Source organism: Pantherophis guttatus, chromosome 1 (assembly GCF_059756535.1).
Source record: "Pantherophis guttatus breed Tessera chromosome 1, ASM5975653v1, whole genome shotgun sequence".
Classification (NCBI taxonomy): domain Eukaryota; kingdom Metazoa; phylum Chordata; class Lepidosauria; order Squamata; family Colubridae; genus Pantherophis; species Pantherophis guttatus.
The window spans coordinates 229,027,556-229,052,687 of NC_142063.1; the positions used below are offsets into that span (position 1 = coordinate 229,027,556).

Consider the following 25,132-nt stretch of genomic DNA (forward strand, 5'->3'; position numbering starts at 1 on the left):
TGAGTTATGTTTTCGATAGTGTGGCATCCATAGGTATCCTTTGTACTGCTATCCTAGCAATTTTATCCATTGAAAAGGTTAAACTTTGTAGTAGGGCTACGCAAAGCATTTTAAGTAAGTGCTTTGCAAAGTGCATTTGCATGAACAGCACACTTCTGTTCAAAGAGTTAAAGAAATTGCATAATTTGCAAGGTTCCTTTAGCTGCTTCAGAGATGTCATCTGCTGCTGGAACAAGAGAGTGCGTGCACAGATAGTGCTTCCACTAGATCATAATGCTGTAGTATTCATTATTCATGAAATGCACTTCCTGTTGTTACATTTGTTAAGTTTGTACCTTTGCTAAAACCCTTGTTTTTACTTAACTAAGCACATTTGAAAGAGACCTAATTTTGGACCTACAAGCAAAGGAAAGAAAGCAGAACAAACTTATTTGTTCTCTTAATGAAAAATATGATCAACTACCTTGGGTTGTTTTTTTTTTAAGACCTTGGAATATTTTAATACTCTCTTTTGTTTTTTCTTATACCATTTCAAAATTATAACATTACAATTGAATTAACTTGTGTATCTTCTCTCAAATGTGCAAAAAAGCATTCTTTTTATTTTGGCAAAAAAAATCGTTTTCTCTACATCGAGATATTCAGATGTAGTTATTTTTTAGATATGCTAGTTGTAAGCTTATAATGTGATCATTTACTTTTTTAAATTAGCAAAAATTGTTAAAAGTAAATAACAGGTTGAATTGGTAAAATTATAGTGAAAAAGATAATTACTGTAAACTTCAATATATTATCTCCCTTTCTTACTTAAAGTAACGTTCCTCAGTCGAATGAAAACTTACAAAAGTACTTTTAAAAGTCGCCACTAAGATGACTTCTAAGATTGTTCACATTTAGGAAACTCTTTAACAATTCATTCATCTACAAACATCTAAAATATTACAGGCAGTTCTCAACTTACAACAGTTCATTTAATGACCATTCAACATTACAACAGCACTGAAAAAGTGACTTATAATTGTTTTTCACACTTATGACCTTTGCAGCATCCGCATGGTCATATGATCAAAATTCAGATTGTTGGCAACCAAATCATATTTATGATTGTTTCAGTGTCTTGGGGTCATGTGATCACCTTTTGGGACCTGACAAACAAAGTTAATAAGGAAGCCAGATTGAGTTAACAACTGTGTTACTAATTTAACAGCTGCATTTATTCACTTAACAACTGTTACAAGAAGTCATAAAATGGGGCAGCATTCACTTAACAGTTGTCTTGGTTAGTAACCAAGATTCGGGGCTCAATTGTGGTTGTAAGTTGTAAGGACAGCTGTATTTACAATAATTTAAATAATGTTTAATTTTATATATTGTCATATTCTGTGCAGAATAGTCGCCTTATACACTAGTTGCAACAAATACTGAACTAGTAGTTTGTATCAAGTTTTAATTCTCTACTATTGATTTTTCCTGCACACTTCGCACTTTTGTATTTGTTTTGATGTTTAATTCTGCCTTCATTTGTTTTTAGCTTTCCTCGCCCTATAAAGAATACTTGGTTAAACAGAAATGCACCAGCGCAGAGCAGGGATTCTCTGATTCCTTCTCTTGAAAGTGTTGTCTTTGGCAACAATTACACCAAGCAATTATCAGCTGATGTAAGATTGGAATTACTTTGTCTTCTTCATAGATTGAACAGTACAAACCATTTACAGAATAATTTGTTAAGAAGCAAAACATTACATGGAGTAGATATTGACAAATATCTGCTGTATTAAAATATTGCTTACTAGAAATAAAATATTTATCTTACTAAAATATTGTTTACTGGTCATGATGCTATGTAACAGATAATTTTTTGTTGTACTGCAGCTGTTTTTGTTGATTTATTTGATTTGAGAAATATATCCTAAAAAGTAAACTTTTTAACAAAGAAATTCAGTGAAATTCAGTTCATAGGAAGCCTTCCTCCCTTCCTCCTCCCTCCCCCCGCCCTTTTTTTTTTCTGGAATGCCCTTAACTTTGGGTGTTTGTTTGCGTATACATTTGTAGGTAGGTGACGGGGAAAAGCTTATATAAAAAGAATGCCTTGGGTAATATCTTAAGCATTGTCTTTAAACTTGAAATAAAATGTTGATGTTTCCTTATGACTTATAAATTATAAATCCATTTTTAGGGTTGCAGTTTTGTAATAGCAGAACCTTTCTTGAATCATGCTTACAGTCTTCACCATACACTTTGTGCCAGTTTGCTGCTCGCTTTCAAAGGATTACACAGTTATTTTACCAATTTATCAAATGAACTGCCTTCCTGTCACAAATTAGATGCAGGTATGTCAAAATCTTTTTCCTTCGATGGCACTGTACTGCTAAGATAGACCTTAGGATATAGATAATACAAGAAAAAATGCTGCCCATAGAGTTAATTACGTAGCCTATTTTTTATTAAATATTTTGACTATTTCTTCAAAATGTAAAATTGACCCTATTTTCTCATATAATATGTCAGAGTACCCACATATTTATACTAAGTAGACTTATATTAATATTATAATCATACAGTATATTAATACAAATATCCTGTGCTCCTCAAAATAAACTGCAATTACTGCAAAACATTTTATTTCAAATGTATTTGCATTATTAATAAGAATTAAAAGCTGAAACTTTCTACATAATATAATAGGATATACACTTAGAAAACAGTTTTCTTTCAAATTAAGGGCTTATCAAACTTTCTGGGGCCATGTCGTATGATATGGTGATTTACAATCCCTTAACACTGTATATTGTATACAGTGGTGATATAGTATTGTATAACTTTGATATTACTAATACAGGATAAGCCTAAAATTTAGAGACATGGAAATAAATACATAGTCAGTAGTAAAAGTAAAATAGATTCACTTAAACCAACTGTTTAAAAAATGAGACAGAAGGAGTATCGGCATTCATCTGGTTTTTAGTGTGACAATCATTGTGCGCTATCCTTAGTAGTGGGCGCAATAGCAAGTTAATCTTTATTGATATAATGGTTAAAATGACAAAGACCGGCCCAATTGTATTTGCAGTTTTATATGCATCTACAGTAAGTTGCTTTTTGGAACTTCAGTTATTAAAGATTTAATGTAGTTGACAGAATTAGAAAGTTAGCAGCTGTGTTGAGATTCAGTATTATGCTACATTTCTGGACAATCTAGTTTACCATGAATGAGCTGCATGTTGGTTCATGCTTGTCTCTGCTGACATAGCAGCTGGGGTCACACTATCTTCCCTATTGACTAAGGGCTACAAATTAACCAATTACTATCTTGAAAAAAAATCAGCTTTAAAATAGAGAGTTCTTAATACATTATGCTTTTATTGATGATATTTCTCTATTTAATATTTTATTTAGATTTTTAGATTTATTTATAAAGTAGATTGAAGCCAGAACACTTAGAAGCCATATCTCCAGTGAGTCCTAACCATGCTTCTAAAGTTCAATGGTGTGATTTTAAGGAACTTCAGAAATGAGGAAATGCTAGTGTGGCTCCATATAGTAATTAAACATTTGTGACGTTTTAGCTAAGAAAATCTACTTTTGCCATTTTGATGTGTAAAATGATACAGCAATACAAAGACCCAGATATGGACAAAATAATATGCCTTCTATTCTTGGTTAATTTATCTGATCATGCTCTTGGAAGGGTTAGAGTTAGCATGTACAAAGTATTATATTTATAACAGGTTTATGCATAGATGTACAGGCTGATCACAACAAACTAGTAGTCTCCATAAATCTAGTTTTATATGCTATAGCATATAGATACAGCTAAAATCTATTATTGTGCATTAAGACTCCAGCAATTATCCGCAGATACTTGAATCTGACATGGAAAAATATTTCAGAGAGAACATGGAAACATATATCAATACCTTCTTCAAAAAGCCACACCTATTCCTGGATTTGCACTGCAGCCACCTCATCCCTCAAAAATGTTTATTTTAGTTGAGGAATCAAGATTCAACCAAATTCTTATATTCTGTGGTCATCTTCTTTAAGCTGTCAACAAATGCAGTAGCATGTACCTATTTTCTCTGAAGCACTTTTTCCACTGAAGATGCAAATCCCTGCATCTTCCTAGACTATAAGCTGTTGTCCTCATCTAACATTTCATTAGAATAGCAAAATATACCCCTGAATTGATACATAAATTGGGATATGGCATTTGGTTGTGTTATTAATAAAATCCTTGTATTCTGTAATGAATTGTTTCTGTGCATCTACACAGTAATAATTTGTAAGGTGATATATTTTGGTCATTTAGTTGTAAATACATTTATCAAGTTTTATGAATTATTTAAGGAAAATATCTAAATACTTTCCTTAAAATTAAAAGTTATGTTTCAATAATAAGTTATCCCCGAGAAAATTATTTAAATGAACCCACTCTAATCTTTGCAGGAATTAAATGGAGTTATCCAATTATTGTTTTTTTAAAAAGGTTTAGAATTGAAAAGAGGATTTTTCAATACATTATGTTTTATTGCTGACATTTTCTGTAGATATTATATTTTGATTTTTAAGTTCATTTATTCAGTATTTTAATTTGGCCTGTGCCTATGAAAAAAACTTGTTGTGTCTAGGACATTTACTGGGTTGGTGATGTGTACTAATACTACTAACATGAACTTATAAAACTTATTGCTAAACATATTGAGTGCAAATCAAGGTTGCATGTATGTAAGTTTGGATGAGATACTGGCTTACTTACCTGCAATGGGCATTCAGATTATAAACAGAAAAATGTAGTATTTTGAATTATTATCATAAAATAATGGGGTATTTGTTGTACACTATCTAGAATTTTGATTCAAATGGGATTCTAGTAAAAAGAATCTGAAATAATTCTGTTATTTTAAATTGCATTGCACTGTATACTTTCTTTTTGCCTTGTTTTCTTATTTTTCTGATGTACATTTTTATTTTCATAATTGGCTCCCCCCCCCCTTTTTTTTTTTTTCCTTTTGGTCTTACAAAAAGAGAGAAGTTTTGAACAAATCATGTTACACCCTACTATATTTAAATAACAAAAATTGTTAGCATCTTGAACAATCTTGCATTAACAGATTAAACTCCAAATAAATTATAAACCCAAAGCAGCCATAATGTACATCTAGAAATCAGATCTAGAAATCTACTAAATTCTATTCTTTAATTTTCTTATCTAATTTCACTAATTAGTAGGCAAACTATAAGCTTTCTTATTAACTTTAAAGCTAATAATAATAGTAATAATAAGCACAAATGGAAGAGTGTAGTAACTAGTCATGTGTACAATCCCTATAACTAGCCAAGTCCAGCATGCAGGTCCTTTATGAACGTCTTCTCAGAAGAAAATATCTACGAATCCAGGGAGACGCCTATCTAGGTATGTTCTTTAAAAAGTGGGTTATATTTATAACCCATTAGGATTTATTATAGTAAAATTATATTACTGTTTGTAAATAATACCTATTATTTCATGTTTGCAGAAGAACAATTCAACCCCAGGGGCGAAGGATTAATTACCATAATAAATACATTAAATTAAGGCTCTGTCCAGTTTTGTCTGAAGTTACAGTATTAATGAAATGAGATACTTTCACTGGAAGTTCAGTTTCTCCTACCTATTTGTCCTTCTGATAGCATGCTTTGTAATAATAACTGGTTCTACTTCCAGGCATGAGATTAAATAATAACACATGCTTATGCTGTAAGTGCAAATATTCAATGAGTTGAATTCAGATTCCCCGTACATGATATTTTGATCCCAGGATGTTCTGTTAAAAAGAAAAGGGCAGGAGGATTTGGAGATAATATTCTCCTAAACAGCATATGCTAGAAATGTCAAAGGAAAAATAAAATCAAATAGCCACTGCATCTCCTTTAGTAGGAGTGTCCATTGAATTGGAATGTCTTCTGTCAAAGCGATACCAACTGCAAAAACATTTCTGTTCATGAAAAAGATCCAATTCAAGATACTCCTTTGGATATTATTTGGAATCCCATTGTTGCCTTCATATACAGTGCATTTAGAAAATATTAGGACCCTTTCGCTTTTGTCAATTTTGTTATGCAGCAGCCTGATTCTACAGTTGTTGCAATTCATTTTTTTCTCTCATTAATCTACATTCAGTACCTCATAATGACAAAGTGAAAACAGAATTTTAGAAATACCTGTATATTTATTAAAAAGAAAAAATTAAAATATCACATTGGCATAAAATTCAGGCCCTTCACTAGGTACTTTGTTGAAGCACCTTTGACAGCCTCGAGTCTTTTTGGGTATGACACGACAAACTTTTCACACCTGGATTGGGGGATTTTCTGCCATTCTTCCTTGCAAATCCTCTCAAGCTCAGTCAGGTTGGATGGCAATCGTTGGTGGACAGCCATTTTCAGGTCCCTCCAGAGATGTTCAATAGAGTTCAAGTCAGGGCTCTGGCTTGGCCACTCTAGGACATTCATAGAGTTGTCCCTAAGCTACTCCTGTGTTTCTTGGCTGGGTGCTTAGAATCGTTCTCACGTTAGAAAGTGAACCTTCAGCCCAGTCTGAGGTCCTGAGCACTGTGGAACAGGTTTTCATTGAGGATATCCATGTACTTTGCTCCATTCACTTTCCCTCAACCCTGACCAGTCTCCCATACCCTGCTGCTGAAAAACACCCCCACAGCATGTCTATGGAGATTCTCAGTCATCTAGGTCATGGTTTTCCTAGAGATGCTTTTTCAAGATGCAACTGGACTTTCTTCTTTTTCTTCAAAGACATTTCGCTTCTCATCCAAAAAGCTTCTTCAGCTCTGACTGGATGGTGGGGAATGGAAGGATTTCTATTCCTTGCAGACAGCTGGTCAATTGCATTTTTTTAGAGAGTCATTGAGGCCACTTGGAGGTTTGTCTGTCTCCTCAGGTTCACCTGAGTGTGGAGCAAATGGGTGTGGAGCCGCCTTGTAACTGCTGAAAGGACTGTGTTGTGGAACTTTTTTTTGCAGGATGTTTTCTGCCCTGTGTCCCTTCACTGTTCCTTCAACAGCACAGGCTGTTGGGGATGAGTCTGTGTTGTCTGCATCTCAAACTGAAGCGCGAAAATGCATAGCTAAATGTCTGTGGAGATTCTCAGCCATCCAAATCATGGTTGTCCCAAAGGTTGTTCAAGAGGCAACTGGACTTTTTTGTTTTTCTTTTCTTTCGCATCCAAGAAGCTTCTTCAGCTCTGACTGGATCATGAGGAATGGTGCATTTTGGGATGAACAGATTTCGAATGGTGTGGGAGTATGAACGGATTTCCAGAAAAAATTGCAGACTACAAGAACCATTTGCGCTTTGGTTTGAGAGGCAGACCACACTCATCCCTAACAGCCTGTGCCTGTGTTCAATAGTGAAGACATAGGGCATCTTTATAACCCCCACAGTACGATGCTACCACCACCATGCTTCACTGTTGGGTTGATATTGGGTAGGTGATGAGCAGGGCCTGGTGTCCTTCAGACATAATGTTTAGAATTGAGACCAAACAGTTCATCAGACCAGAGAATTTCCTCACAGTCTGACAGTCCTTCAGGTGCTTTTTTGCAGACTCCAAGTGGGCTTTCATGTGTTTTACACTGAGGAGAGGCTTCCGTCTAGCCACTCTGCAATAAAGCCCAGATTAGGGGAGGGCTGCAGTGATGGTTGTCCTTTAGGCAGTTCCTTTGACCTCATGGCTTTTGCTCTGCTACAGTATGCATTGTCAACTATAAGGCCTTCTATAGAGAGGTGTGTGCCTTTCCAAATCATGTCCAATCAATTTAATTTATCCCAGATTGATTCCAATCAAGGTGTGTCAGCAACGAGCAAGAGAAATGGGGGGGGGGTCACTTGAGCTAAATTTCAAGTGTTGTTGCAAAGGGTCTGAATACTTATGCCAATGTGATATATGTTTTTTCTTTTTAATAAATTTATAGATATTTCTAAAATTATATTTTCACTTTGTCATTATGGGGTACCAAGTGTAGATTAATGAGAGAAGAAATGAATTGCAACAACTGTAGAATCAGGCTGCAGCATAACAAAATTGACAAAAGGGGTCTGAATACTTTCTGAATGCACTGCATATTTACAATTTATTAATAAATAAACAGTGGCTTTCTTGTACATTTTAAACTTCTTAATTAGAAAGATAAAGGAAGAATATTTTCTTGATTGTCTTAAATTACAGAAGGCCAAAAAACCTTTTAACTGAGTTGTAGTTCTGTGTTAGTCTGCGTAGGAACATAATTGTACTTTTAAGATACAATTCATTTGCTGTAAGTGGAAAAAGCGCTGCATTTTTGGTATCTGTTTGCCTTAAGATGGAATAATCATGGATGAATATCCTGATTTGTTCATTCAACTGGCTCTAGTTGTTTTAAAAATAAAATAATTATTCAGCAAATTCTTCAATTTGTATCATATGTCCTTTAGCAATAGCATCTGCGGAAACTAATGACATCAAAATGACAACACATGCCGTGATGTGACAACATCATCCAAATGCCTTGTCTACATACTTGCATCCTGACATCTAACATAAATACATAAAATCACATGCATTTGCATGTCAATGTCACACAGATTTCATTATCTTTCCTCATTCCCCTGCAAATGTTGGTGATCCTTAGCCTAGTTGCCTGGAGGGCTTTCTAACATTTTGATATCATCTCCAGTTGCTGTATCTTGAAGGAATTCACATGCATATTGAAGAAAACATGCCACTGTAAATCATTAATTCCATATGATTTGTAATATGGATTGTGACTCTGTTGATTCATAGTTTAAAACTAGCCCATTCCTTCATATTTTACACCTAATACATGCTCCATACTTTTGTCTTGAAATTACTATCTTAAAACATATGTTAATACATAGCATTATTTACAAGTATAGAACATACAAGATATGCAAGAAGCTATCCAACTTATCAATGGCAACTTCACAATGCTTGTCCAGCTGCTTGCCTAGAAATCAGGAAAGGGTAGATTCTAGGTCTGCCTTAGGCATGAAAGCCAGCTGGGTCACTTTGGGCCAGTCATGCTTTCTCAGGAGAAAATAGGAGGCTGGATTATTAGGTATCTTTGCTGCCTTGAGTTATGTATAAAAAAGGTAGGCGATAAAAAATTAATAATAACAAACAATGAAAACAACAACTTAAGTGCACTTTTTCCAGCCTTCTTGATTGGACAGATACACAACTGAACTCAGTGAAGAATCAACAGTACAACATTGTGCTTCTTGAACAAAGTCTATGAAAAGCCTGAGAGCAACATAAATACACTTCTCAGGCTGTTGGTTGGAAGCTTTTCTCCAAAGTGTAGTTTAATGTTCACTCTTCCAATTGGTGACCTACAAGAAAGTGCAAGACATGAAAATATAGAGGGACATTGCATTACAAACAGTAACAACTCCCCCATAGCAAATAATTAAAAACAAAATGAAAGCTACTTATCATGTAGGCAGCAATATACGATGGCTCTGGCTCACACTAAATGACCCCCTTTTCCCTCTTTTATCTCACTCAAGTCAATGTCAACAAAGTAAACCTGCTCTTGTTGTTTTTGGTTAACACAGACTCTAAGCTTCATCGCTTGGGGAAATTTACAGAAAACACAAGGCAATTATGGGACATCAGAACATTTTGTTCTGTGCTTCTGACAAAATTCTGGTTTATGGGAAAATTTGGTCCGAGCTCTGGATGGTAAAAGACTTGCTTCAAGTTCAGATCTTTCTGCCCATTCCTGGAACTTATGAATTCCGAGTTTGTTTAAACACTTAGCTGAGCCTATAAAACTCTCCATATCCTGGGCCAAAACAAAGGAATGCTACATTTCAGTAAAATGAAGGGTGAATGCTAACTTTATTCTGTTCCTACAAGGGTCTCATGTCAAACTCCCAATATTTAGCAGCTTGAGGCACTTTTTGCTGAATGCAGCGGTGGCACTTTCAATAGAACAGTAAGCCTTGGAAAAATAGGTTCTCTTCTATGCAGACCGCTACCTTATCCTCAAATTATACTCTGGATCTGTGGGAGAATCTCCAGAGCATTTTTGACAAGGAAATGCTAATAAAATACCTCCCAGGTTGCAATTCTAATTGATCTATATAAAAACCTTTGTTTCAAAATTTAAATAACTACCCTAGAAAAACTTACTCTGTTTTTGGAAAGTTATTTTACATATTTTTTTTAAAAAAAATCAAAGCTTATGCTGTTATATCTTTTTGTATCTTAATATTTTGTCCAAATGTTCTTTATTTTCTCATGCAACATTACCAATTCAGACCTTATGAAAACTTCAAAGACTTTTAAGGAAGTTAATACTTCAAATGTATAGATGTGTCCAAAATATTTTTAAGTAACATCCTAGTTTAAAGGCATTTTTATGAATATATTTTTTTAAAAAATTCTATGTAATATAGGGGTTGTGGAGAATGATTTTAAGATAAGAATCTTCAAATCAGGCTTGATTCCCAGTGACTTCAAGAATTGATTTGCAATTCTGAATACTACGTACAGCCTTGGTATATCCAGGAGCTCTTCCATCCAGATAGTAAACATATCTAGCCCTGTATAGTTTCTGAGATTAGCTAAATTTGGTTATTGGTCTTTATTCTCCAATTCTAAAATGGATCATCATAATCCTAGTTACACGATTTTAAAAGATAGTTGTGAGAACATTTGGTTAGAAAAAGATTTAAGCTATATTTCATTTGAGGACAAATACATCTGCAGTATAATTAATCTGAAAAATGCCCTAGTAGATTTAAATTGATAGAGATTTTTATCAATGAGACTACTGAATTATTAAAAAAAGATTAGAAATTAACTTTACTTATATGAAAACACTTTACAAGTCCTGTATTTTTTTTCATTTGGTTCAGTCACTTAGGTGTTTGATTTATGAGTATAACAACTTGTGACCAGAAATCTGGTCTCAATTGTGATCATAAGTCAAGGACTACCTGTAAGGGATTTTTATTCTGAATAAATTTATAAATAAATGGAGAATCCCAGAAAATGACAACCTACTCCTTTATTAAATCAAGGGCATATGATAAATGGAATTTCAAAATAATGTTTGTTAAACTTTTCCATTAGCCTCTATGTATATTCCTTATTCTCCAACCAAGTTTCTGACATTTTTAAAATACAACTCCATTTAGATTTTCAGCACACATTCTTCCAAACTTGTTTTTCTAGTGATAATTTTCATGAGCTCATGATTGTGTCAATCTTAATAAAATTTCCACATTTCATCTTAATGCATTAAAATACATAATCAAAAGAGGTCTAAAGGAAAAATCTGTATTATGCGTGTTTAATATTTAAAAAGCATAATTAGTGAAAATATTGCAGAAAGAAGGGCTCTAAATAAAATGGCTTAAGTCACTTTAGGAATTACTAGATTTCATACGATATTTATAATATTTTAAAACTGTCAAAATAAATTCCTTGTTTTTATATCTCTAATGCATTCAAATGTGGTTTAGCTTGTAATTTACATATTATTTAGAATTTAGGAATATTAATTTTACATACACTGGTCTTTTCAGAGAACGTAGATGTAGATGTAGAAGCACGCCTTTTGGAACTCTGTGAAGAAATAAAGGTATTGTCCCCTAATTAACATATGTCCAGCTTCAAAAACCCACTGAGCATTAGGAAGAAGAGGGTGTTCAAAACAGATATCAACAACACTGGAAAAAAGGAAAAGGCAAATGCTAAAAGTAAAAGTACAACATTATAATGCATTTTACAAACCTAGTCAATCATCTTTGATAGGATATTTAGAGAAGCACAAAATTTACTGAAGCGAACACTTAAAATTATTAAAGGAACAGAACTCTTTCTTTTTGAAGAAAGATGATAATGTGTTAAGGACTGATTAATTTAAGAAAAAAGATAATGATATCCAATTAACAACTTCTACCAATTGTAAAGTGGCACATAGAGTGAATGGAAAAAGTCTATGTGCTGGAGAGGTAGCTTGTTTGTCTGTGTACAGAGGATATGGTGGTAATCATAAGCACTAAAAGGGATTCAGAAATTTTTCAAAGATTATTAGGCTTTATTCCTAAGTGGAAATGTAAATTCAAAATCAATGTTCATTGGAATCCATGAGCAAACAATACATACAAGGGAGGGTTATTGTCTCCTTGCCCATTCTCTTGTATTTCAGAAGCCTCATCTGATTAGCCACTGTTGAAAATGAATTCCTAGATGCAGTCTCATTCACATATGGTTCTTAATGTAGAAATTACCTGAGATGTTGAAAGTATATATTGTAATTCAAACAAAGATTGAAGTTAATTATATTAAAGTTTCAGTGTGGCCACTTGGAAAAAGAATTCTTATAAGTTTTTCAGATAATAGCCATTCTACTAGGATTATAGGCTTGTTGGTTTCTGTTGGTGCAGAAAATGGAAAATCCTGATGAACTGGCAGAACTTATAAACATGAATCTTGCACAGCTGTGCTCTCTCTTGATGGCTTTATGGGGACAATTTCTGGAATCTGTTAACTTCCAAGAAGATGTCATTGCACTATTATCACAAGAGCATCATATAATGCGTGTATGTATTTATCTTTTGTATTTATTACAATTCATAAAAGTAAAATCATATATTTTTAGCTCAGTTCTAGTAAAACTGAAAGTATTATATCAGTTTAGCTCATTAAACTGTTATCTCCTTAAATTTATAAATTATTTTCTAAAAGGTTAAAGTTATTAAGAGAGGATTAAAGCTACTAAAGTTGTGTCAAGCTATTTAACTTTATAAATATCTAACATATTGATAATTAATTCTTAACCACAAAGTTGTCTGGCTAACTAAAATTTAAAAACATAAATCTTAGAAAATACCATATATAAAGACTGGCAACAGACTTTATGATCAATCTAAATTCTTCATCTGTGATCTGGATAATATTGGAATTAAGTATTGATCAAGTTAAATTAGATGCTTTAACATTCCCTCAGTTATCCGACAGATCTTTTTAATTTGTAGATCTTGATTCCATGTAAATGAATTCTAGTGGCCTCTGAGTCAGCTATTTCAACAAAGCAGTGAATTGCACTATAAAGTTCCTGCACAATAGATGAATAATTAATTTTAACTGCTACAAAAGGAGACAGGATAAGAAGCAGTTGAATATTTACTTACAGGATAATGGAATAGCTAAATTAATATGCATTTTAGGTCAGGGACTGGGAATAGAAATATAAGCTGATCTTCAATAAATCAGTTTCAGATGTATAGAAAGTCCATTGAGAAGTTAGTATTTATTATATATGGATATCTATGATGTTTGGAAATGTACTGAGGGTTAGGATGTTGAATTTAGATGACTAAGAATAATGGATAATATTTTGTTAAATAAAACTAGCACATTTACTAAAAATAAACTTTTCAGACTGGAGACATTGAGTAGAATGTGTAGCCTTTAAGTGTAAACCAGTAGTTTTTCTTTGAATGCTCTCCCATTACATATATCTCTGGTTGACAATAAAGAAAAAAGATAGCAGCCAAATATTACTTATTTTTTAAAAATCCCTATAATTTTTTACATAAGCATTACTATATAAGCATAAGCATTGTATATATCTCATTTTTTAAAAAAAAAATTAATTAACCACCATTATTTTAAAATGATATAAGTACACTTTGTGTGTTTTTTTGGAAAAGTAAAGCAAATTCAAAATATATTATCTCAAAACATTTAGGTACGCAGATTTTCTGAAGCTTTTTTTTGTTTTGAACATCCTCGGGAGGCAGCCCTTGCGTATCAAGAGCTTCAGTAAGTAACTTTAAAAAGAAACGATTGAATCAAAATTCATAAATTGCTTGTCTTTATGTTCTGTATTGATTTAATTAATTCTGTAAACTAGTAAAACATATTCTGTAATGTGTATCTTCAGTCTTCTTATATTAGTGACTTTTATCAAATGCTATCTTAGCATTCTCTGAAATCTTACATCATTGGAGTCTTCTGTGAACAGTTGTGGGAAGCAGTTCTTTTGGTACAGTTCCCTTCTTTTCCTACAATGCCCTGTCTCCCTCCTGCTCCTGATGTATAGAAATTCTTCCAGATTCAGGGATAAGGAGGAAACTGTCAGAAAAGAAGGCCAGTCTGTTTTTACTCCTTTCATATCTTAGAACCTTCTATTGGATCAAATAGCCTTCCCTGGAAAAAGAAGTAACTAAATTTAGTAGATTCAATAATAATATTAAGTACCATTCTCAATCAGTGATATAATGAGAGACTGTTAGGACCAATTTTTCAAGGCCCTCTTTGGGTAACTGGCAAAATAAAATATGCTGTTTACATTATCTAAGCTACAAGTTCAAAAAGTGTTTACATGAAGAAATACATGAGTTACACTGTGCTTAACTGCTTCCATTTCTGTTGGTGATGCAGATTTCCTTCATAAAATGTAATACAGTTTTATGCATGTATAATTATATACATGTATAAATGTAATACAGTTAAATATGATTTCCATAAGTAATGCAAAATACATATGGTTAGTGTTCACAATTTATTGAGTACATGAAGACAACTACATTTTAATTGCACTGTAAGTTGCATGTTTACTTTTTGTGGCTACTTTAACATTTCAGTGCCCAGAGTTACCTTCAGATGTGTACTGCAATAAAAAGCACTTCCTTCTGTAGTTCTCTCCCACCCCTCCCAATTGAATGCAGTGAATTAGATGGAGATCTGAATTCCTTACCTATAATCTTTGAAGATCGGTATCTAGATTCTGTCACTGAAGGTAAGTCAAAAATGTTGGAGTTAACTTTGCTGGAATTAAATAAAATTTTGACTTTTTACCTTGCAAGATTCTTATTGAAAGCAAGGATTGAATACATTTTATAAACTGAAACTAAGCAAGACCAGAATAAATTAATGCAACTGATTTTTTTTCACATAAAGGCATAATGTCTTAAGATTGGGAGTTATTTGAGTAATTGTATATAGCATTGAGAGGGGGAAGATAGGCATCTAAAATCTTACTGACATTTGAAAATTTTGTAACGTGCCACATAATATTTCCCTTGCTTTGTTTTATAACCTGATATCAGGGAATTTGCTAAAGATCTATAATTCCAAAGTACTTTGTATATTTTATGTATAAGGAATTCTGGGTCATTCGATTGTATCTAGATAAAATCAGAAAAGCTTTCTGCCTTTGGTTACATAGACTAAATACTATTCTAATATGATGATGAAGTCATGAACAGTCAGGCTTTATCTCAAAGATACCTGATCTTGAAAGAATTGCTTCTTTCATATATATTTGAAATATTTACCATAATATAATAAAATGTCTTTTGCTATTAGTTTCATGAGCTTATTCTAATTTTATTTTTAATATTTTGTCTCTTAATAAAAAGACGTGGATGTTCCCTGGCTAACTATTCAGCCGAAGTCTGATTCCAAGAAACAAGATAAACAAGATACTGAAGAAAATTTCACAACTACCTTTTTGAGTCCAGAGTTGAAAAATAAACATTTGGTTGCCTCAGAAAGTGAAAAGCAGTTTACAAAGTCTACAAAAGGAAAATGTGAAGACATCAATAAGTCCAAAGTTAAGGTCACCAAATTAATAAAAACAATTAAACCCGAAAATCCAAAAAAAGTAGTAAAACAAAATTCTAAAGATTCTGTTGTGCTAGTAGGCTATAAATGTTTGAAAACTGCAGCCCCAGAGGACATTGCCAAGTGTTTTGAAGGAACTTCTTCATACGAGAAAGAAGGACTGGATGTTAATGTTGGTGAACATGCCTGTGAAGCAAAAATCTCCCCACAAGAAGTTGGTCAAAAAGAATTTAAAGTTGAACAAAAAATTATTAAACTAGAAGGGAATGAGGAAAGCCTTCATACTTCTGTCACCTCTCCCTGTGCAGATTCACTCAGTTTGGGTAAATTTTGTACTTCCCAGACTGGAATTGATGACAGTCATGAAGATAGCAGTTTGACATCCAGAACTGTTGCTGAAAATTATATTAGTTCCTCCGGAGTTACAAAAATAGAAGTGAAACCATACTGTAGGAAATCACATGGAGGAGATAAAGTGTTTGTTCGAATTGGATTAGGGACAGAAGATTTACCAGGGAAAGCATTAGCAGAACTTATATTTGAAGATTCAGAATCAGAAAAAAGATCTAAATCAGAAGAGGAACTAATACTTGAAACAAAAGTTGTGCAAGAAACAGGCTTCCAACATGCTGCAGATTCTTTGACCAGGATCACAGCTAATCAATCAACAAAAGAAATTCCCACTACAGTTTTAAGTGGAGAGACTCTTAAATTGCCTGATGTTAATAAAACCTATGCATCATCTAGGTTCTCAGATTCTGGTGTAGAAAGTGAACCAAGTTCTTTTGCAATGCACCCAAGTGCAGATACAGCTTTTGAAATTCCTCAAAGCCAAAGCACATGCAACAGTGAAAAAACATTTCCTCAACTTGTGCAAAAACCAGATGTCATGATTAAAACTCTGATGGAAAGTCACTGTACTGAGAGCACAAGTGAAATACAATCTTCTCTGACATCTATAAACTCTCTCCCTTCTGATGACGATCTTTCCCCTGAGGAAAATTCAAAGATATCCATTTTACACGAATGTCAATTAAGGGACAGTAAAACGGTATTAGACTTGGGAGCAATTGATTTGACAAAATGTGATGATATTGATGAGCCCGATATTTTGCCACCTCACTGTATAACATATTTTGAACAATCAGACAATGAAACTACATGTTTGCCTTCCTTGATGTCCAAAATCAAGGATCAACAGCTAGTTTGTGATGAAGATACATCTACAGCTATGAACGCTCACGGCCCACAATTCAGTTTAGACAATACATGTAAAGATTCCCAAAGATTAGAGAAAGACTTTTACACTGTAGAAAAATCAAGTGATATTCCTTCAGGAGTTGTTTATCCAGGAAACTCCTGTGTTGTTTCAGGTTCCGTAAGTTCCTGTGCTGATAGTGTGAGACAGACAAGTGAAAGAAATATTGATAAAAAGTTAGAGCAAAAAGAAATGACTGATAAGTTATTAATTACAAAAAATCAAAATCTTGCAAACTTGAATGTCCCCTCGTCAGAAGGTAGTACTGATATATTAAAACAAGGACTTGTTGAAAACTACTTCGGTTATCAGAATAGTACAGAGATTTCCAATGTACATTCTATTGACAGCAGCAATCTTGTTAGCCCTCAAAGGGGAACCATATGTTCTGCTTCCCCACAGGAGGAGGAAGAGGAGGATCAAGATCAAAGCATGGTGGAAAATGGTTATTTTGAGGAAGCAGAAGATGGTCTTTTGTACAAAACTATAAATGATTGTCTCGAGAACTTTGATCTAACAAGTGAACGAGGTTTAAGAATAGAAAGTTTGTCTAATGAACTGTTGGGAAATGAGACAAATACAGCTCCATTATGCAAGCCAGATAGTTTGATTTTTCCTCCAGGCTTGAAAGGATATCCAAGTAGCAATTTATGGTCCACACATGATAAATCCAGTTCTTTTTCCAAGCAGTCTAGCACCTCGTCCTGTAGTGCAATTTTATCTGTTCCCTGGTATGAATATTCTCCCAAATCACAAATGCTAGCGTAAGTGGATATTTTATTGTTTTGATATTGATTTGTAAGATTCCATGAGCCTGAATGGAGTTGATGACATATATATCCATCTGTTGACTCAGTCAATCAATACTTTAAAAAATGGGCCCAGAAGAGATTTTAAAACAAAGATGCACATTTTTGAATTGCAATTCAGAAATAGGAATTGCATATTGTTTCTGATAGTTGCTATTTTCTTCATTTTGGTCAGGAATTAGGATTATTTATTAAAATAGTAAGCATTTTCCTGTTTGTTCATAAGGACTATGACTGATGCACCCTACTTTAAAAACTGGGAAAGCAGAATTTAGCTACAGTTTACCAGTTTAGTAGATAGAATTAGGATATGCTAAAATCACAATCTTAAGCATTTCCTAGAAGAACCTAGATATTTTATTGTATGCGGATAACTTGACCATCCTTTTTAAAAATGTACTTGTGTGTGTAAAAGGAAGGTTGAATTCTTGTTTTTAAACGGATGAAGTTGTTTTCAGTTGAAGTTGTTTTCAGTTGAAGTTGTTTACTAAGATTAGTTTTTGGGGTTGCAGTTTTTCCCAATTATGGGTAAAACTGGATGGCTGGTAAGATACATATGAATATCTTATTTTGAAATTGTATACCTTGGTTTATGCTGGAAATGAAATTGGGATAGCCTGAAAGGGAGCCAGCACAAGTGAAGGTGAAGAAATACAGCTTCTTTTAAATACAGTGCATACAAAAAGATTGGTAGGTGGTTGTTGTTGTTATGATGGTGGTGATGATGATGATGGTGATTTAATCTTCAATTCAATTCACAGTCTGGGACTGGTAAAAACTTAACAGTTCAAGTCCTAACCAAGGACCTAAGAGCTGTTAAGGTAATGTCCGAGTATATGGGCAATTCCCAGTAAGGTGGTGGTTTTTTTTTTTTTTTTTTTTTTTTGCAAAGTCAGAATATTCAGGTCTGATAAATTCAAAATTTCCATGTATCTAGGCAACCCTTTGGGTATTGCTCCAAGGACTCCTATTAGTATTGGTACAACCATTGATTTCTTCCAACATAATTATTCATTGCATAGTCATCTAGATGCTCAGATTTGAGTTAGCATTTTTATCCACCTATTTAGTCCTTCTTATCTCTTTGATGTTTGATGGTGTTACTATTATTAAACATAGAAAACTGAGTGCGGAAAAAGACCTAGTGGTCCATCAAACCTGTCCTTTTGAGTTTTTTCTTTTCTTTTTAGTTTATGTATTTATTATTTTTTATTTTATTTGTATTCAGATACAAGTAAATAATTGTATTCCAGTCAATTGTATTTAATTAATACATGAAAGTTAAACACCTATAATTTTCTTATTTTAATTTCTATGCTGAATGATAAAAAAAAAAATCTATTAATTACAGATTCCTTCATGCTAAAGAAGAATTGAAGCAACTTCAGCTTCCTGGATTCATGTACAGTGATATTTCCAGTCTAGCATCTTCAATGCCTTATTTCAGCACAGAAGAAGAAAATTCGGAAGATGGAATACATCTCATTATCTGTGTGCATGGTCTAGATGGTATGCTGTGGCAGTTGATAATAAATTAGTAAATATTTGAAATGCTGGATTTCAAATTTAGTTTAAATATAAGAACATTTATTCCATATAGTACAAAATATAAGCAAATCCATAATTAACAGTAATTAAACCAAAATGCTAATTTGAAAACAGTCAAATTAGCATTTCCATCTAGTTATTGCTAATTAGGAAACTGCTTATGTTTGATATTATCCTTGCATTGCATAAAATACCAAGTATTTTCTTTTTAAATAAACACATGCAGTTATCTAAATTTCTTGTTCTCAGCATGATGCTTAACGTAGTAAATAATCTAGGTAAAATACAGTGTTAATAAAACAAGGCAGCTGCCCAAATGTTTATGGAAAGTTATTATCAAATAAATAAATTATCATAAAATATTGTTAAATTGCATTGTGCATGTTCTATTTTAGGTTCCATTTAGGTCCCTTAAATATTTAGTTGAATAGGAAACTGTGATACAAATCAGATAAATGAGCAAAGGACTAATAAGTTTAGCTTTCAAGTGTTTATATTTTAAATGTATATTTGTGCCACAAGCAATTATTAACTGAAACAAACCGCAGAGTTCAATTCCTTTAAAATGAAATCATTCATCCTTTTTGGAACAAAGGATACTTTTTGGTGAATAGCTTATTAAAACTATGAATTAAAAGATAATATTTCTGTTTTGTTCTGTTATATAAACAAATAGAAAATACTGTCTTTTAATTCATAGAATTTTAACTGTAATGTGAGTCTCAAACCAAATGAACTTTGATTAACATTTCTACAGTATGAGACATCATTATTTTAATTTAAATGTGTTATTTCTGCCAAGTAAACCTTTCTAATATCTGAAATTTTCCTTTATTTTAGGTAATAGTGCAGATTTAAGATTAGTAAAAACTTACATTGAACTTGGTCTTCCGGGAGGTCGTATAGATTTTCTGATGTCTGAGAGAAATCAGGTAGTAGCACCCAAGAATTACTGATTAATTTATAATACCTCATCTAAAGATATCTTATTTAAATTAATTTATATGTGAATCTTGCTGGATGACCTCTCCGAGTGATCTCATACAGATATTAGAGAGGAGGGAAGAAAGATCTAAGCCCTGAGTTACCCCACATTAAAAGGTTCTATTCCCATTCCCCATTGGAACTGACCACTGAGAAAGGAAACACTGCCCCACACTCTCAGCCCCCAAAGTCAGTCCAGAAGGATATATGGTCAGTGATATCAAAAGCAGCCAAGGAATCCAGGCAGGATAAGATGTACATCCCCAACCCTCCACCAGCATCTCAGTGCTGGATCCTGCCCTGAACCTTGACTGAAAAGGTTCCGGTATCCCACATTCCTTCCAGGCTGGCTAGAAGTTGTACTTTGCCATATTTTTGAGTGTCAGAATCCTTACTTTTTGGCAATACAATCATTTGGCTGGGATCAAGTCAAACATTTGCTTTTTAAACATCAAACATTAAATAAGCTATGGTCAGCTATGGCTGATTTAACTTTGAATTATTGAACAAACTTAAGTTTGACTAACATTATGGTTTGTGTAGTTACACATGCTATGTCTTCCAGGCTTCAGTCCTTTAAAGCAGTTGTTATGGTTCTGCTGTATATAGTGGTTTAGTGTGGTTCCATTCAGTTCCACTCCACTCTACTTTGGTGTTATCTGGTGCCAGATCAGCTCTGGGTGGCTCACAATATTAGAAGAAAATATAAAAAGATAATGAAACAAGGGACATAAGCAGAAATTAACAGAATGGCAATCCAAACAACTCACATCAAAATGTACAAAATATGATGAATGCTTCTAACATGGGAGGGGCGGGGGGGGGGTCCATCTCCCAAGGCCAGGCAAAGAAGCAAAATCTTTTAGGCTTTATGAAATGGCGTCATGGTGGGAGCTGTCTTGATGTCAGGACATTTTGTCTTGCCGTTGTTTTGTTTTGTTCTGTCTACTCTAAAGCTTTCTTGGGAATTACTGCTATTACTTTTTATTGTTCTTTTCCATATTCCTGTAATTTTTTTTTTTAATTTGATTTATATGCCGCCCTTCTCCGGAGACTCAGGGCGGCTTACAATGCGCTAAGCAATAGCCTTCATTCTTTTGTATATTTATACAAAGTCAGCTTATTGCCCCCACAACTGGGTCCTCAATTTACCTACCTTAGAAAGGATGGAAGGCTGAGTCAACCTTGAGCCTTGGCGAGATTCGAACCTGCAGTAATTGCAGGCAGCTGGTCTTAATAACAGGGTGCCTTAGACCACTGTACTACCAAGGCTCTTTTCCTTTGCTAAGGATGCATGCTTATCGCAAAACAGTTTTGTATAAGGAGCCTGAATTTTTTTCCCACAGAATGACACATTTGCTGATTTTGATTCAATGACAGATCGCCTTTTGGATGAAATAATCCAATATATTCAAATTTACAATCTAACAATTTCAAAAATCAGGTAATTTATTTTGTTGTAGAATAAATAACGTCAGCTTGAAATGTAACCATAATTGTGGGTTTTTTAAAAAAACTGAACTATAATTAACAAATGTTATCAAATTACAAAATAGTAAATACATGAAGCATTAAATATATATATATATATATATACAGGTAGTCCTCAACTTTTTTTAACGGAATTGAAAAAAGTGACTCATGAACATTTTTTCACACTTACGACCATTACAGCATCCCCCTGGTCACATCATCAGAATTCAGATGCTTGGCATCTGACTCATATTTATGACAGTTGCAGTGTCCTGAGGTCATGTGATCATCTTTTGTGACTTTCTAATAAGTCAATGATGAAACCAGATACACTTAACAATGGTATTGTTAACTTAACAACTGCAGTGATTCACTTAACAACTGTGGCAAGAAAGGTTGTAAAATGGACAAAACTCTCTTAACAACTGTCCTGATTAGCAGCAGAAATTTTGCCTCAGTTGTGGTCATAAATTGAGGACTACTTGTAGAAAATATAAAAAGTTTACCAAGTGATAAGTAACGAGGCAGGTATTACATGCATACAAATTTACTATATATCTAAAATATTACCATATTATAGTTCATTATTGAGATAAACTACAAAATCCATCCAAATTTGACAGAATTTTAATTCCTGCCTCTGATGTTTTATTAAACTTTGATGTTTTTTCTATTGAAGCAAGTGAAGAGGTCTTTTCTAACCCACTTCTCAATTTTATGTTAATGGAGTTTTCAAGTATTTGGTCATTATTATTTTAGTTGCTAATAATTGTGGATTTTCTGAGAATAAATAAAAAGCATTGAGCAGAAATTACTACACTAGCAGTTATCCAGTGGCTTGTATCTACATCTTTAAAAATACATCTGGATTGCAATTTAGAGGTGTCCAAAACATTTTGAGTTATTCCCAGGGTACCCAAAGTGGCCAACTTCAAAATACTTGGAATATGGCTTGCAGAATGTTATGAATACTGCATTGCTGGCCCACCAAGCACTGGAGACCTTGTCCCTCTATCAGTGGATTCTTCATGGCTTTGAGCAATCTATATACAACTCTTTGGATGGCATTGCTTGGCTATTGGGAGGCTCTGAAAAGATGTTTCAGGAGTGAAATCAAAATGTTAGGCCCCTTAGATATGCCAGCTTTTTTTTATGTTATCCTGGATTAAAAGATACACTAGGATTTGGCTAACTTGCAAAAATGAGCCTGCTTGTTAAGCTAGATTTCATTCCTTAATATGTCAATATTAAATTTTTATTTCAAAAAGTGGGACTAAAATTTCTAAATAAGTAAAGATCAGTTGAAATCAGGGCACATTCTTTCCTAAAAAGAAAAATATATATATTTTGTACCCATCAGTAAAGATGGGATTTCTTAAAATTAAATGTGTTGAACAAGGATAGGCAGTTTCTGTGTCACCTACAATTTATTGCTCTAGTGCCTTCCCAAACAAAGATCCATAATTTGTAATGGAAACTACAGAAGTGAAGTAGAGGAATGACAGAAGAGTATTGTGGAAAGTTTGGAAGCCAGTGATAGACAAAAGATGCTCTGCAGTTTTATTCATACCTCCTCATTGATGGTGATTATAGTAAGCATAATGAAAACCCTTTCATAAATTGCATGATTGTTTTAGGCATGTGCAGAAAGTATAACATTTGCAGTACTGCAAAACAAAGTTAAGAGCTAGTTTGGTGTAATGGTTAAGGCATCAGGCTAGAAACTGGGAGATTGTGAGTTGTAGTCCCACCTTAGGCACAAAGTCGGCCGTTTTCTCTCAGCCCTAGGAGACAGTGGCAAACCATTGTTGAAAAACCTTGCCAAGAAGACAGCAGCGACTTGACAAGGCAGCCTCCAAGATTTGGACACAGTAAAATGGAAGAAAAACTAACAGTTAAAGTTCAAGGTTTCAATTGATAATGTATTAAAAAATATTTTTCTAAATTTCACACTCTTTTTTTTTCTTTTTTTATTCAGTTTTATTGGACATTCACTGGGTAATTTAATAATCCGTTCAGTACTCACAAGACCTAGGTTTAGGTATTACCTCAATAAACTTTATACCTTCCTCTCTCTGTCTGGACCACATCTTGGTACGCTCTACAACAGCAGTGCTCTTGTTAATACAGGTAAAAAAAACCTAGATTTGATGTCCACTTTAAAGTCTCAGAACTATAAAAAAGGGTGGCTTATTTTAATCTTTTTAAACAGTGTAATTATGTTCTTCAAATTGTCAAAGTTTGAGCAAGTATTTCTAGTATCCATTAAAATGCACAGGATGCTCACTATTTAAATAATCAGAGCGGTATAATGAAGTAGGAAGAAGAAACCAGATATGTTAAAGCACAAGTGCTGTAATTCTGAGCTATTAAGGTCATTGGTAGGAGTAACATGAATCATTGTTCAAATATCTGGAATATAATATAGAGATTACCTACCTCTATATTAAATAATCTACAATAATATCGAGTAAAATTAAGTACTGTAATATTACTAAATTAAGGGAGCTAAAACATTTCATTTCAGGTTTCTGTATCATCTTTGTATGCTAAGTGAGATTTTTATGTTTATATTGTCAGTTTTTAAAATAATGTAAGGGGAAAGGCCAATAAAATCAACACAGGTGTATATAAACAGATACAACATAAAGAAAAATGCTAATACTTCTATGGAACAAGATTAATTTGTTAAAAGAAGAAGGAGCAATAAAAATTAGTTATCACAAAGGGATCACCAGGATCACACTGCTTTTCCTGGAAGTCACTTTGATTACTATATGAAGTAGAGCTTCATTGATACATTCCCCAAATTTCAGAGCATTTTATATGGGATGAACTGTTTTCTGAGATACTCAGAACCACTGGACACCTCAACACTTTCTAGGAAGTGTTAAGAATAATTGCCATTCTGTTTTGTCAAAGAGGATTTGCTTTTCAGGCTACAGAGCACATCATTTAATCAATTGGTTGAAGAACACAAGACTGATGCACTAAAGAACATTAAAATTGTATATATGCTACATATATATATTCATTCAGTAAGCATTTCGGCTATTGACATATATTCATTTGATATGTGTGCTTATAATTTTAATTCTTACATATGAGATAAGCAAATAGAGTAGAACCTTCTTAGGATGTATAGAATGAACACTAATTAGAAAATTATTCAAAGATTTGTATAATTGTGCTCTGTGTATTCACATGTGATATATGCAAAAATATAGGCCTCTGGTTTATGCAGAAGTGGAAGAAATCAGGATCTTTGCTACAGTTGACCTGTCGAGATCATTCAGACCCCCGGCAAACGTTCTTATACAAACTTAGTAGAAAAGCAGGTAAGCTATATCAACTTCATTGAAAGCATTAACTTTTAATGAAACTTGTTTTCATTTATACATTAGTATATTTTGGAGAAAC

At 33.4% G+C, this 25,132-nt stretch overlaps 1 protein-coding gene across 10 annotated transcripts in view; it reads left to right on the forward strand.

Annotated features, from left to right (window-relative positions):
* Window positions 1-25,132, forward strand: part of FAM135A (family with sequence similarity 135 member A) — a 48,479-nt gene that overhangs the window by 20,537 nt on the left and 2,810 nt on the right. For 4 of the 10 annotated variants that reach the window (XM_034431969.3, XM_034431965.3, XM_034431967.3 and 1 more), the window contains exons 8-20: window positions 1,532-1,658; window positions 2,177-2,330; window positions 5,336-5,413; window positions 11,590-11,645; window positions 12,454-12,609; window positions 13,761-13,834; window positions 14,659-14,813; window positions 15,436-17,662; window positions 19,059-19,216; window positions 20,096-20,190; window positions 21,586-21,683; window positions 23,691-23,842; window positions 24,940-25,050. In XM_034431969.3, coding sequence (XP_034287860.2) covers window positions 1,532-1,658; window positions 2,177-2,330; window positions 5,336-5,413; window positions 11,590-11,645; window positions 12,454-12,609; window positions 13,761-13,834; window positions 14,659-14,813; window positions 15,436-17,662; window positions 19,059-19,216; window positions 20,096-20,190; window positions 21,586-21,683; window positions 23,691-23,842; window positions 24,940-25,050 — 3,641 coding nt within the window. The remainder of the gene's footprint in view (window positions 1-1,531; window positions 1,659-2,176; window positions 2,331-5,335; window positions 5,414-11,589; window positions 11,646-12,453; window positions 12,610-13,760; window positions 13,835-14,658; window positions 14,814-15,435; window positions 17,663-19,058; window positions 19,217-20,095; window positions 20,191-21,585; window positions 21,684-23,690; window positions 23,843-24,939; window positions 25,051-25,132) is intronic. The other 6 variants (XM_034431970.3, XM_087882491.1, XM_087882490.1 and 3 more) reach the window with 4 other exon arrangements.